Source organism: Gymnoscopelus microlampas (assembly GCF_963454915.1).
Source record: "Gymnoscopelus microlampas genome assembly, chromosome: 15".
Taxonomy (NCBI): domain Eukaryota; kingdom Metazoa; phylum Chordata; class Actinopteri; order Myctophiformes; family Myctophidae; genus Gymnoscopelus; species Gymnoscopelus microlampas.
The window spans coordinates 4,156,650-4,171,621 of NC_139952.1; the positions used below are offsets into that span (position 1 = coordinate 4,156,650).

Here is a 14,972-nt window from a genome sequence, read left to right on the forward strand (position 1 = left end):
ATCGCATCGCATAATATGCGATTTGCATCGCATATTTCGCAACTTTTCACATATTTCGCATTTTTCGCAACTTTTCGCATATTTCACATATTGCTGCATATTTTGCAACTTTCCGCATATTTCGCAACTTCCCGCAATTTCACCGCATAAAATTGCAAAGAAAACAGCATATTTCATCGCAAAATCAAGTATTTTTGCCCGCATAATCAAGAGTTTTAGCCCGCATAATCAATGATTTTTGCCCGTGTTTTTCTGGAGGGTCTAATAGAGCCTATTAGTTATAGTAATACTTAACGGGAGATAGGATCCTGATAGGATCCTGGCTCGAGGCTAGTAATAGTAATACTCAATACAGCGAACACTTTAGGCATTTAGCAAACGCTCTTAACCAAGGTAAACACATACATCACATGCAGAGAGACAGTGTAGTGCCCTAGAAAATTAGGATCCCAGGTAAACCAAGAACCTAGCATCAGTCTAAACAATATACTACCAAATTGGGTTAGTTGTGCAGTTAGTAGTAGCAATTTGTAATTAGTCAAAGTAATACTCACTTATCAATGCAGGAAACACTCAGGCATTTCTGATTTCGCTTTGCTGGGCTGGGGGCGGGGTTAGGGGTGGGGCTGGGGGCGCGGTCAGACGTGACGAGGGAGCCGGTAGCAGCGCCGAGATCTGCAGGATGAGACAGTCATTATGTAAATGAGACGGTCATTATGTAAATGAGACGGTCATTATATAGATAAGACAGGCATTATGCCTCAGCACGCCTAGTGTTGAACCAGCCAAAATGTTCACGTCTCTCCCCTTTTCCACTCCCTCCATTGGCTCCCGGTTGCTGTTGGTATCCAGTGCCCACTGATGGTGGCCATGCCTTTGGTTCAAGACATAATCCAACCCTATGAACCCTCCTGCTCACACAGATCAGCTGACACAGGAAAGCTGTCTGAAACTTCCCTAAAAACACCCTGGACAACGCTCCACACGTCCTAGACCAGGGCTACTCAACTTAAGATGGCTCAGGGGCCACTAAGCAAAATACCAAAAGTCCAAGGGCCGCAAGCAAAAAATATCGGTCCTATTTTGGATTTTTCGATTTTGTAACACACTACTACTACACATTGTTATTGTTATAAGGAAAAGTACATTTTGACATCATATTCTTCTCACTGTACCTGTTTATTTTGTGTGTGTGTGTGTGTGTGTGTGTGTGTCCAGTGGCGTCAGTTCAGCAAAAGCTAAGGTATGGCAAGGTTAGGGTTGCCAACTGCCAGAGATTAAAATAAGGGACACCTATTATATTATTATTAAAATAAGGGACACCTACTTTGCCGCACGCCCAGGATAGGTGGATAGGTGTCCCTTCCCTAAAACACCCTGGACAACGCTCCACACGTCCAAGACTCTTCTCCCTTCTCTAAAACACCCTGGACAACGCTCCACACGTCCTAGACCCTTCTCTCTTCTCTAAAACACCCTGGACAACGCTCCACACGTCCTACACTCTTCTCCCTTCTATAAAACACCCTGGACAACGCTCCACACGTCCTAGACTCTTCTCCCTTCTCTAAAACACCCTGGACAACGCTCCACACGTCCTAGACTCTTCTCTCTTCTCTAAAACACCCTGGAAAACGCTCCACACGTCCTAGACTCTTCTCTCTTCTCTAAAACACCCTGGACAACGCTCCACATGTCCCAGACTCTTCTCTCTTCTCTAAAACACCCTGGACAACGCTTCACATGTCCCAGACTCTTCTCTCTTCTCTAAAACACCCTGGACAACGCTCCACACGTCCTAGACTCTTCTCTCTTCCCTAAAACACCCTGGACAACACTCCACACTGCGTAATAGTGATATGCAACTGACTTCTGCCAAACCCCACCCTGCCGCCCTGCTATTGGCTGAATACAAAAACGAGAAAACAAGGACTCCGCCCCCAAAGGGGACGGTGGGGGCATTTACAGTCTAATCCAGACCAAAACCCTAAAGTTACGTCTGGTCTCGTGGCGTGCCTCACTAGGCGTTGGCCTGCCGACTCAGAGGCTCGAGTTCGAATCTCGCTGGGGGCACTCTTTTTCCGACAACCGCAGACAACTTTTTTTTTGCTAATAAAGTATAGTTTTGGACCATGACGGAGGTCTGCTGATTCGACTCAGCGCCGTTCGAGTTATGTACCGATAGGGACAGAATAGTAAATGATGTTGTGGGGACTGCGTTTGCCCCAACTGTCACTCAAAGTGACCACTGGCCAATCACAGCGCGACTTTTCCGGGTCTGGGCGGGTCTTGGCAGAAGTCAGTTGCATATCACTATCACGCCTCCACACTTCCTAGACTCTTCTACCTTCTCTATGGAGGTTGTGGGCGTGGTGTGAATCCTACCTGGCAAGGGATTGGCTGTAAGGAGGTTGTGGGTGGGGTCATCTTGCAGGATGGAGTTAATGAAGGTGGTGGGAGAGAGGGAGGAGTCTACAGGAGTAGCTCTGCCCTCTTCTACTTCCTCCTTCACATGAACCAATGGGCTGCCTCTGGAACGAGAAACAGGAAGTGGTACAGTTAGAACAAGCCAATAGTAGCATAATGAAATCACTGTGACAAATCTGATTGGCTGATTCCCCACCCTGCTTCTGTCCAATCGGAGGGTATGGGTGTGGGAGAGGGCGGGGCCAGGTCTGTGATGTCAGAGATGATGGGGCCGGACTTCAGAGGACTGTCAGCAGGAAGCAAACTAGACGTCTACACACACACACACACACACACACACACACACACACACACACAGTTTTACCAAACTCAAAAATATGTCAGATCAATCACATTACAGATGAATTGGTGCACATAGCCAGAGCTACAATCTTTTTGGCTAAATAGTTACTCCATCAATTTTAGTATCGAGGTTACTTTTGTAGATTGCCTGAAAAGTAAAGTTTTGAGACATTACACGTTTTCCACCCGACAGCGACTTTTGTGTGACTCACGTTGAAGGCCGGTGACGACTGCACGTGCTCCAAGGAGAACTGACGACTGTATTTGGGCATGGAATGGGTGGAGCTAGAATCACTCAGCATCAGAGGGCTGTAAACAAACACAATGGTGATGCCATTACATTATGTCTACTACTACGCAATAGTAGAAGTAGCAGTTTGCTGTAGTAGTAGCCGAAGGAGTTGTAATAGTACTAAAAGAAGTAGTAAGGCCTGACACAATTATTACATAATCAACCACATTGCAATTATTTGAGATAATTGCAATTATTTTGCAGAATGGTCATAATCGTTTCCACATTGGACAAAAATATTCATCCCTTTTCAAACATTGAAAAAAAACTAATAATAGCGCAAATAGCTGATCTACAAGCTTACAATGTGTTGAGGCATTTGAGCTTGTAGATCAGCTATTTTTTTTATTAAAAATATATATATATTTTAAGTATACAATTATTAAATATGTTAAGTAATTTCTTTATTGACGTTATAAGTCATATATAACACAAGTGTAATTGTTATTCATATTTTCCAATGTTCAATGCAACAAAATAGTAAATCACAATTATGTGCATGACAATTACATTACAAATGATTATGACAGCCCTAGTAGTAACGGTAGTAGAAGTAGCCGTAGTCGTAATAACAATAGTAGAGGTTGTAATAGCACTAGTAGAGGTAGTATTAGTAGTAACAGTAATAGTAGCATTAGTAATAGTAGTAATAATAGACTGAACATAGACATACATCTTTCTCTTCATTCCCATAACTCTGTTGGACTGAACCAGCGACACCAGGAACTGTATCAACTGGAAGACACACAGACAGAACACTGTACTTAATTACACAATATCATAGACCATTATTTTTTTCTGTATTTTTGTGCTGATATTTGAACTGTTTGGTTGCTAATATATATGTCTATGAATTGAATACCAAGGACCCCAATGGAAACAAGACCGCAAGGACCTTTTTGGACAGACCTTTTAGACAAAGTACTATAAATGTAATTGTGCTGTTTACATTTTTGCCTAATAAAATATTCAATCAATCAATCAAACTAGGGGTCTTCAATATTTATCAGGCCAAGGACCCCTTAGCTGAGAGAGAGATGAAGCAGACCCCCACTACACGTTGTATAAAATTGTGTTGCTTCATAGACGTGTTTGACAACACTGTCATCGTCGTTGTAAAGTGGCAAAATGTTATATATTATGGGATGGATGGTAATACTGTACCTTGCTGACGACTTTCTGTTGCTGAGCGTGTTTCTGTCGGAGACTGGCCACTTCTCTCCACAAGGCCTCGTTCTCACTGAGAGACACAATCAATGCACACACACACAAACAGTGAGTATTCAGTCAGTAAACAGTCAGACAAATACGATACAATAGTCAGTAACGAGTCAGACAGACAGCAATTAGACAGACAGACACAAATTAAGTCAGTCAGTATAAGGTTGGGCGATATGTCAAAATATTCCTATCAGCCACCGTCAGCTCAAACTCTAGTTATACTTCACCGCACAGCGGGTCGCGTCGAAAATAGCAGATCTACAAGCTCCCAATGTGTCGCGTGAAGAGATGAGACGACACGACTGTCTTTCTGCTGCCATGCACCTCTCTCACTCTCTGACTGACCAAAACTTGTTTACACAACGAACAATTGTAAAACATATCACTTCCATAGGATATTCTTTTCAGGACTAAGCTAAGATCACAGGCTAGGAGATGAAGTGAGGTTGAAGCAGAGTAGCCTACCCCGGTTTGCACCATGACAACAGCAATGTGGCAAAACACACCCATCCAACTCTCCTTTTTTACAGTCTTTTTAATCAGATAGACAAAATCATGAATCCCGTGTGTGGGGCAGCAAACTCACATTTCAAATCGCATAGTGATGCATATAAACATAACTGACACAAGTTGTACCATCCAGACTTGACAGCAGTTAGTTAAGAATAAAGTGCAGGATTTTCCTGCCTCGTCAAGCTTGCAATGCAATGCTTGCAAGAAACTAGAGGTCAGATACGTTTCATTTTTACGGCTCGTCTTTGAAAATATAAACAAGGCTTTGCTCTCAAACGTACAGTAGCCGATAAAGAGACAACTAGGAAAGCAAAAGCTATTCCCTCTCTCCTCAGCTCCACTCAGAACCGGGGCCTGTGTTTTATAGCCTAGACTTGTCGGAAATAAGCAAAACAAGAACGTTGTCTTACAATCATTAGTAGAATCCAGGTCCAAATTGATTAACATTTTGCGCACGCTTTGTATTGCGCTTTACATTTAAATTGGCTAAATTTGAAGAGTTGACTTCTCGAAGGAGGCAGACCATTACATCGTTCCAACAACAGAAACGCAATTACATCGTTAATAGCAATTATTTGAGCGACAATTCATTGTCAAGTCAAATTTTATAACGGAGATTTTTCTGAACGTGTGTGTTTCTGTATCTGTCGCATTCCTAAGCCAACAGTTTGATGGCCGGCGAAGTCTAGAAAATAAGTCATTTTTTTGGGTGAACTACTCCTTTAAGTCATTTAGAAGGTGGGTTCAGTCTTACTGTTTCATGGTGATGATCTTGGCGTCGATGTTCTCCTGCTTTCCTTTCATGTGCTGGACGTCGGTCAGAATCTTGGTCACATCCTCTGGAGTCATCCTCAGCTCCTCCTGCTTCACACTGGACACCTGCGATTCCCATGACAAACATCACACATCAATGCCTTGCTCACAGGACACTAGTCTAGATGGAAAGTGGGGTCCACGAGGGTTGATCCCCCCCCCCCCCCCCCCCCCCCCGTCACCTGCTTTTTCTTAATCCTTGAAATGTGTATTTTAAGATTTTGCCAGGTAACAGGCTGAAATAATGTCCCATGGGTTATAGACCCCTTAACAGACGACTCACACTGGTTGCAAGCGTCATACTGGTTGCAAATGAAACCCATTCTGTCAGGTCTCGCTAGGGCGCGCAGCACTAGCCAACACACAAGAGGGGGTTGGGGTGCGCTGAAACCAGCGCACCCCAAAACAACAGGTCGAGAATTGATTGCATGAAACAATCACCTGTGCGTCCAGTCTCAATGTTGGTAAACAAATAATTGGTCTACATTTTCAACCCTTTATTACACATGATCCTCAACCCGAAAACATAGAAAAGAGCATGACTTTTGAAGGAAACAGCCTACAGAGACACAAACAAGCCCATTCAATTTGGACCCAAGGAATTCATTAAAGTGGTTATTATAACACATTAGGTGCCATAAACGAGAATCTACATTTTTGCAAATACACCTGTCGAGTGCCATAAACGAGAATCTACGTTTTTTTCAATTTACTTTTTATTTGTTTCCACAAGGGGCGCTTTAACACAATTTAGGAATGATCCTAGGACCCTTTAAAAAAGGGAATGGACGGATGTGACGTCAGCCCAAAAAAACAGACATGCATCCGCCCCAATGATGGGATCTTGAGAAAAAGCTCCATATCTCAATTTTTACAGTGGTCTAAACCAGCCATTTTCGACGGGCGATCTCTGCAATGGCGGATCGCGGTAGAAATGTTATTGTTCCAGTCGATAGACGGACCCCTACCCCATCGCCCGGAGGTCTTTTGTTTACATCCGGGTCCTGGTTGTGGCTTCTACAGCCGTCTAAACATGGGCGGGAACCCCTATTTGTAACTATACCTTTCAGGACGGGAACCCCTTTAGGGGCTCCTGTTGCTATGTACAGTATATAGCAACATACGTTTTTTGTGATTTTGTAATAAATATTTGAAGTTTTTCAGAAAACTTAGGTCAGGATTTAGAAGGCGTTTTTAGAATCGGCCTCAGGTCTAAATGGGTTAAAGGCAAATTACAACATGATGAGTCATCATGTTGTAATTTGCAATGTTAAACCCACAATCAATCCTCCAGTTCAAGGCAACACAGAAAGGGGGGAACTTTTTTCTTATTTCCACACAACTCCTTTATGCTATATTAATGACATAGTTAAATATTGAAAATGGGTGGATTTCCCCTTTAAGTGGTTCTTAAAAATGTCCACTGAGAGGCTGCAGCTCTCAAGACCTGTAGAAGAGCATTCCATACCTTTATGTGCTGCGCACAGAGGAGCACGGCGGGGGGAGCAGTTAGGGGTTAAAGGCCTTTGCACACAGGGTGTGATTAGTCAATCAGTTTTTACCGCATGCGAAAAGACGCACAAATCGAACTGGGGTCGATTGGGAAAAAAAACGCATCGCATCGCCGCACGGTAAATTCAGAGCCGGTGTGCATGAGGTCATTGAGAACCTTGTGTTCATTTAAAAAATGATATTGTCCGTTTTTTCCGTGCGAAAAATCGCACCCTGTCTGCAAAGGTCTTTAGTGTCTTGCTAAGGGACATTTCGACACTTAAAGGACAACTTTGGTTTTTTACAACCAAGGTTTATATTTTAGCTTGTAATTAAAGTAAATAAAAGATGAGTGTTACATTTTTTTAATTTACTGCTTTCTATATTTTTTAGCAATTTTCGCGATATTTTTTACAGTGTGTGTCTAGTGGGCGGGGGCATTCTGTCCGGTGGTTAAATATGTCTTTTTTTACACAATAACCCAGCGTTTTCTTTATTAGTATTTACAGAAGCTTGTTTCTAGCCCCCAATAACTCACATCTGGCCATCAAAGACCACAGGACCTTTTTTTATTGTGTAAAAAAGGCATATTTAGCCACCGGACAGAATGCCCCCGCCCACTGTAAAAAATATCGTGAAAATTGCTAAAACTATAGAAAGCAGTAAATGAAAAAAAAATAACACTCATCTTTTATTTACTTTAATAACAAGCTAAAATATAAACCTTGGTTGTAAAAAAACAAAGTTGTCCTTTAAGCCCCATTTAAAAAAAAATAAAAAATCTAAAAGCTCACAACGCATCACAGTTAAGCTTGTAGAGCTGCTATCTTTACTAATAGTGTATTAAAATTTCGGATTTTTTCTTGGAAAGTGTTATAAGAGCATGTTTAGATATTAAAACGAAAATGTACTATTGAATACTATTTGTAAATGCACCTACTCCAATACTTTAACTGGAAACAAATTTGACTGAGCAACTCGTTTGTAGTTGAGTAATGTTCACCAGGAGTATCCATACTTTGAGTACTGGGGTAGAGTACTTTGGTCCACCAGTGGCTGCAAGTAGAGCCTCACTTTGAAGCATATGGTGATGTCCAGGACCCTTCACTGACCTGCTACAACAATATTATGTGCCCAGCAGGACCCTAAGGTCAGCTGCAGGGTCCATTGGTCATTCCTCGTACCAGGTTGGGCGGCAATAGTTGAATGGTTGGTGAGCCCGCCTGGAAAGCCTAAGGTTCGAAGTGTCCCTGAGTAAGACACCTAAAGGGGAATACCACTCATTTTCAACATTGAACTATGTCTTTAACACTTAACCTGCCAGAGTTATTTCAGATTTTTTGCAGTTGTCTGCCAGAGATTTTTCATTGAAATTAAAAAAGTACTCAGGAGCCGAGATACAGAATTTTTAAGTTTTAAGTTAACAAGGAAGTGGATAGGAGTCTAGATCTTCGAAAAATCATATCTCCTTTGGGTGAAATAAAACAATCTAAAAACGCATATATGCGTTATTGGCAGGCAAGTGATGGATTCTATAGAACGCATATATGCGTTATTGGCAGGCAAGTGATGGATTCTATAGAACGCACATATGCGTTATTGGCAGAAAATGACTTAATACACCTTAGAGCTGTTGTGTGGGAATAAGAAAAAGCCCCCCCCCCTTCTATGTTGTCTAGAACTGGATAATTGATTGATCCAGTTCTACATGATGATATGATATGATGATATGTTGAATACATTGAATGTATCCTGCTAAGACCAAAATAAAATACTACTACTACTAGGTCATGTGATCAGTGACATACGCAGGGTGTACTTTTGGCTCTGCCCCCTCAGCCAAAAGTACACCCTGCGTATGTCACTGACTCAGTAGTTTAATGTTGAAAATGAGTGGTATTGCCCTTTTAACCCCTGACTGCTTCCAAAAACAAAAAGGTATGGAATGCTCTTCCACAGGTCTTGAGAGCTGCAGGCTGCAGCTTAAGTGGACATTTTTAAGAACCACTTAAAAACACTACTGTTTAAACAAGCATTTGTGGAATGTCTTCCATCTTTTGGTTGTTGTTTTGAATTCATTTGAATGCTTCGTGCTGTCTTTATTTCTGTTGTATGTAAAGCACTTTGGGAGTTCTCTCCGTGAGAAGTGCCATACAAATAAAATGTACATACTTACTTCACCACACTACACTTTCATAAGAGTTGTTGAACAAGCGTAGGACTTGTCCTAGCCTTGACAACCTTGCAGGCTTATGCAAAGCCTAAAATGTAATTAGCTAGCATGTTATGTAGACAGATGCCAGGTTCATTTGCAGACCTGGCATCCTGTAGTGTGTATAGTGTCAATGTACAGATTGATTTTTTGATATTATACTGACTGATTATAGGTTCTTGGTTTACCTATGATCCTAGATCACTATTTCTATGCATTTGATGTATTACCTCGTGTTTACCTTGATTACTGTAAATCGCTCTGGATGAAGAGTGTCTTCTAAATGCCTAAATTGTTGCCTCCTGGACCAAACCTCAAAGATGGTTCGACGGGAGAGGAGCCTGATAGTTGAAAGTTCTGTCTGAGATTGTAGGCGGCGGCGTCACAAAGTAAGCCTTCATAGCCTACTGGGAATGCAGTGTTCTCACTTACTCACTCACACTAACACTTACTCACACTTATTTCAGGCAGAACCTTTAACACACTATCACATATTAGTAAAAAGAATATAGATGTGATCTGAAGAGTTTTGGCTCAGTTCTCTGCTATATTGAAATAGAGCTAAGATATGATTTAATCTTAATAATACCAATTTTACTGAAGTCTGAAGACATTATTTCAGCCTGGTACCTGTTAGATTCTTAAAAAAACACACTTTGCATTGAGAAAATGCAGTTGAAAAATCCACCAAAAGTATTTATTAAAAACATAATTATATGTGTGATCTGAACAATTTTGGCTTTGTTTATTTGCGTTTGTTGTCCTGTAATAGAGTCACGATGTTCTTGAATCTGAATAATAACCACTGTATTGAATTCCTTGGGTCCAATTTGTATGGGGGAAAACGTCTCTGTAGGTTGTTTCCTTCCAAAGTTGTAATGAAAGAAAGATATGTTTTTTCTAGGGCCGGGACTTTATCGCGTTAATTTCGATCAATTAATTACAAAAAAATTATCGCGTTAAAAAAATTAACGCATTTTAATCGCGCCTATTTTTTCACCGCGGAACGTTTCTCACTGGACGAGTTTCACACGGACCTATTATCCAGCGCACCAGGTTGGTGCGCTGGTATTATCGGTCCGCCTGAGAAGCTGTCTGAGAAGTGAGAACGACGTTGTTCTCACAACAACAGAGCAGCCACTGAATGAAGACGTGCCGCATAGCCTGCTTGATAATGTTGGCTGGGCAAATCAGAATCTGTAATGGATGCCGCCCCCCACGCGCGCGTTTGTCCCGTTTGGGGGGGGGGGGGGGTTGCACGATGCGGTGCGGGTCACATGCGTGCGATTTTTTTTAATAATTAATTAAACGACTATAAAACAACTAACAACAACACACTCTACCAGCCTCCAATGGTGGAAAATAGCAGATCTACAAGCTCACAATGCCTTGTGCTTGTAGATCTGCTATTTTCACATGGTTACTCTATGTTTTATAATATTAATCGAAATCTACAAAGTAACTTGTAACTAAAGTTTTAAAATAAGTTTAAAAGTAAAATATTTGCCTCTGAGATATAGTGGAGTTACTGGAGTAGAAGTAAAGGTATTAAAAAATTGGAAATAGGCGTATTCGAGAGTCAAGTGCAAATACCTCAAAATTGTACTTAAGTACAGTTCTTGAGTACATGTACTTAAAGACGTTTACCAAAATCCATTTGAAAACAATTTTTTTCATTGATCTCAGGTCAAATATTGATGTGCGATTAAAATGCGATTAATTTAGATTAATTAATTACAAAGCCTCTAATTAATTAGATTAATTTTTTTAATCGAGTCCCAGCCCTAGTTTTTTCATTTTCTGGTTTGGGTCCAGGATATGTGTAACAAAGGGTTCAAATGAACCCCATGGGACATTATTTCAGCCTGTTACCTGGCAGAATCTTAAAGTACACACTTCAAGGATGAAGAAAAACCAGGTGGCGAAAAAATAAATCCACCCTATGCGCGTGGACCCCACTTTCCATCTAGACTACACACCAAGACGACATTCTCTCATCTTCAAATAATGTTCAAAGTGTCACCAGTTATCACTGTGTGAGACTGTCCGTATGTCTGTCTGCCTGTCAAAGTGATAACTGATGACAGACAGACAAACAGTCTGTCTGTCACCAGTTATCACAGTGACGGACAGATACCGACAGATCCCTCACGATCAATAAAGATTTGTCTGTCTGTCTACACCCTACATTAGTAACTTTACTTTTAATATTGTGTAACTAATAAGTTACGTTAGTAACTTTATAATATTTATGTTAGTAACTGTAATATTTATTTATCTAGTAACTTTGTAATAACTTACATTAGTAACTTTGCGTTTAATATTCTCCAGCAGGTGTTCTTGTCCTCGGATGAAATAAGGATGTTGGAATTCTGTGTCGTCTCGTTCAGGTTTCACCAGGCCACCCTGTTCAATGTGAACCACCTTACGGAACCCATCTGCACACACACACGCACACACACACACACACACACACACACACACACACACACACACACACACACACACACACACACACACACATTAATATAAACAAACAAAGTGTTTATTAAGTTACCCCCAATCCAACCCTTGATGCTGAGTGCCAAGCAGGGAGGCATTGGGTCCCATTCTTTTATTCTTTGCTAGTCTCAGTCGGGAACTTAACCCCTGACGTCCCAGTCTCATGGCGGACACTCTACCCACAAGGCCACTGAGCTGGTCACTCCAATAGGCAATGAGCTAAACATGAAAAACATGTATGCTTCTTTTAGTAGACTGTACGGTGGGTTATGGTTCATTTAACCCATTAGAACCGGGAACGCATCTGTGTAACCACTTTAACCATTATTTTATACTTTGACTATTCAAAAATAGCAGATCTACAAGCTCATAGCGTGGCACTGAGTGCCGCGCTATGAGCTTGTAGATCTGCTATTTTTGAAAAATCAAGACTTTCTTTTGCTAATCTTTGCATATATATATATTTTTAAAGCGAACATTTTTAACTCAAATCTTTGCTTCTGGTGGGTCCCTGGAACAACATATTTTGATAGGGTCGGCGGCCAAAAACATAATTTGTTCAACTTTTTCATATCAAGGACCACCCAAAATGATATGTATTAGGCCGCGACCCCCCCCCCCCCCTCCCATCTCAAAATATGTTGTTCCAGGGACCCCCAGAAGCAAAGATTTGAGTTACAAATGTTCGCTTAAAAAAAATCTAGTATTTGCACAACATTTTCCCGATTTTTCAAAAATAGCAGATCTACAAGCTCATTTTGGATAGCCAATGAAATCTAAAATGACAGAGATGCTTTCCCCGGTCTTAATGGGTTAAGCACACCAGGTGCGAGTCAGGCCATCACCCACACACTGCTTGAAATGAAATTTGTGTGCGCTCGGGTGACACAGTGGTAAAGTGCCCACCAGGCGGGGGGTTCGAATCCACCGCGGTGCATCCGGCCTAATCGAGCATCTATACGAGCAGAATTGGCCTGTGTTTGGAGGAGGGACGTCGGGCGGGTGATATTTGTCACTGCACGTACTCCTAGGGCTGGGGCTGTAGGGCGGGAGCAGTAGGACGGAGGCTCTACGTCCTCCTGGTGGGGGCTCCTCACTAGCAGGTGAGCCAGTAGGACACAACAGCAGCGACAACGCACACATGTGTGTGGGGGAGGAATTCATTGGCTTAACGATTAAATTGGGGAGATAATTTGGCAACAAAAAAAACAGGGTTAGAGTTAGTGGTCCATTTTGGACCCCTCTGTCTTTTATGCACACTATTGGAGTCTCTGCGATTTTGGAAATTGCAGTAGTTCATGTTGCAACTTTTATAATATTTAAATTCATTGTCCAGCCATAACACACTCACTCTCTCTCTCACACACACACACACACACACACACAGTGAGTGTATCTTACACATGTTGAGTTGTCGCACGAAGCTGGCCATGTTGTTGTGTTTGAAGAACTTGGGCAGAACTTCTTTAGAGAACTGGCCCTGGTCAAAGACGTGGAAACTGGTTCCATTCTGAAAACACACACACAACATACACATTATATATAACTCAGTGTTTCCCATACCATTGTATTGATATATAACTCAGTGTTTCCCATACCATTGTATTGATATATAACTCAGTGTTTCCCATACCATTGTATTGATATATAACTCAGTGTTTCCCATACCATTGTATTGCCCTCACCCCATACATACAATATTATATTATATACAATATTATATACATACACCCCCCCCCCCACACACACACACACACACACACACACACACACACACACACACACACACACACATACACACACACACAAAATAAACACACCAACAGGTCTGTGTCTGTGTTTACCCACAACAAAATTGTGTATTTATGTCAATTATCTAATTTATGTGCAAGTGTTTCTACTGCGTCGTTTCTTTCCTACTCTGCTCTGTTTCACAAGGGACAGGTATCAGGGCAGGCACGCACGTACGCACACGCGCACACACACAGTCACACAGTCACACAGTCACACACACACACACACACACACACACACACACACACACACACACACACACACAAAATAAACACACCAACAGGTCTGTGTCTGTGTTTACCCACAACAAAATTGTGTATTTATGTCAATTATCTAATTTATGTGCAAGTGTTTCTACTGCGTCGTTTCTTTCCTACTCTGCTCTGTTTCACAAGGGACAGGTATCAGGGCAGGCACGCACGTACGCACACGCGCACACACACAGTCACACAGTCACACACACACACACACACACACACACACAGTATTTCACAAAGCAGAACGTTATAATTCTGACAGTATATAAATCAAACCAACTGGGTTAGGGTCCATTAGGTTCCATTTGTATATTGTAACAGTTACAGACTTGTTGTTAGGGTCGACCCTGAAAGTCCCTGGCCCTCACTTTGAGAAACACTTCACTAAGAAGATACCTATATAAGCTCCACCATACTGAAGACTACAGGCTACATGGGTTTATCCTCACTCATTTGAGACACAGCACACGTTGGCAACAACTTTTTCCGCATACTGTGCATTATTCCACATGACAAAAACACATATTCTTCTGATTTTCTCATGAATTCAGCTACGTTCATCAACACTCAGTGCCATTCTTGAGGTGGCCTGAGTTCTGAGGTGCCCATCCTGCCCACTGTTCCTGTATCCAGCCATTACATAGTCACTTATATTAGTTGCTGTCAGGCAGAAACCTATTATCTGCATATGTGCACCGTTTATGTTTTGGTGTAAATGAATGCCCTACTTTGTCATACTAGTGTCACAAAAGTAGCCAAAATAGCAGATCATACTAAATAGCATTTAATACAACTATTTGACCAGATGAACAGCATGGATGTTTACAGTACATAAAAAAGTGAACTACGGTATTTTGCCGGCTGAACACTGTGAGGTTTAAAAATACAGACCAACACCTGGTCTATTCATTCTGTTGTCAGCTCCATTAGCAGCAGCTGTCGCGTGTGTCCAAATTCCGCCGCACTCCTGGGCAAACCCGCACCCTTGACCTCAAACACGCCCCCCCACGGCCGTCCGCTATGAGAACATAGGCTAACGCAGTTATATATCAAGGCGATGACGCCGCGCAATTATTATATTTATACTTGTATTACATACACGCCAGGT

At 41.7% G+C, this 14,972-nt stretch overlaps 1 protein-coding gene across 1 annotated transcript in view; it reads right to left on the minus strand.

Moving 5' to 3' along the window:
* Nucleotides 1-14,972, minus strand: part of LOC311062460 (heat shock factor protein 1-like) — a 28,348-nt gene that overhangs the window by 10,095 nt on the left and 3,281 nt on the right. Inside the window, exons 2-10 of the mRNA XM_084081516.1 lie at nucleotides 13,215-13,323; nucleotides 11,613-11,749; nucleotides 5,550-5,674; nucleotides 4,226-4,301; nucleotides 3,735-3,796; nucleotides 2,982-3,078; nucleotides 2,624-2,739; nucleotides 2,386-2,531; nucleotides 555-675 (exon numbers count right to left, since the gene is read on the minus strand). Coding sequence (XP_083937642.1) covers nucleotides 555-675; nucleotides 2,386-2,531; nucleotides 2,624-2,739; nucleotides 2,982-3,078; nucleotides 3,735-3,796; nucleotides 4,226-4,301; nucleotides 5,550-5,674; nucleotides 11,613-11,749; nucleotides 13,215-13,323 — 989 coding nt within the window. The remainder of the gene's footprint in view (nucleotides 1-554; nucleotides 676-2,385; nucleotides 2,532-2,623; nucleotides 2,740-2,981; nucleotides 3,079-3,734; nucleotides 3,797-4,225; nucleotides 4,302-5,549; nucleotides 5,675-11,612; nucleotides 11,750-13,214; nucleotides 13,324-14,972) is intronic.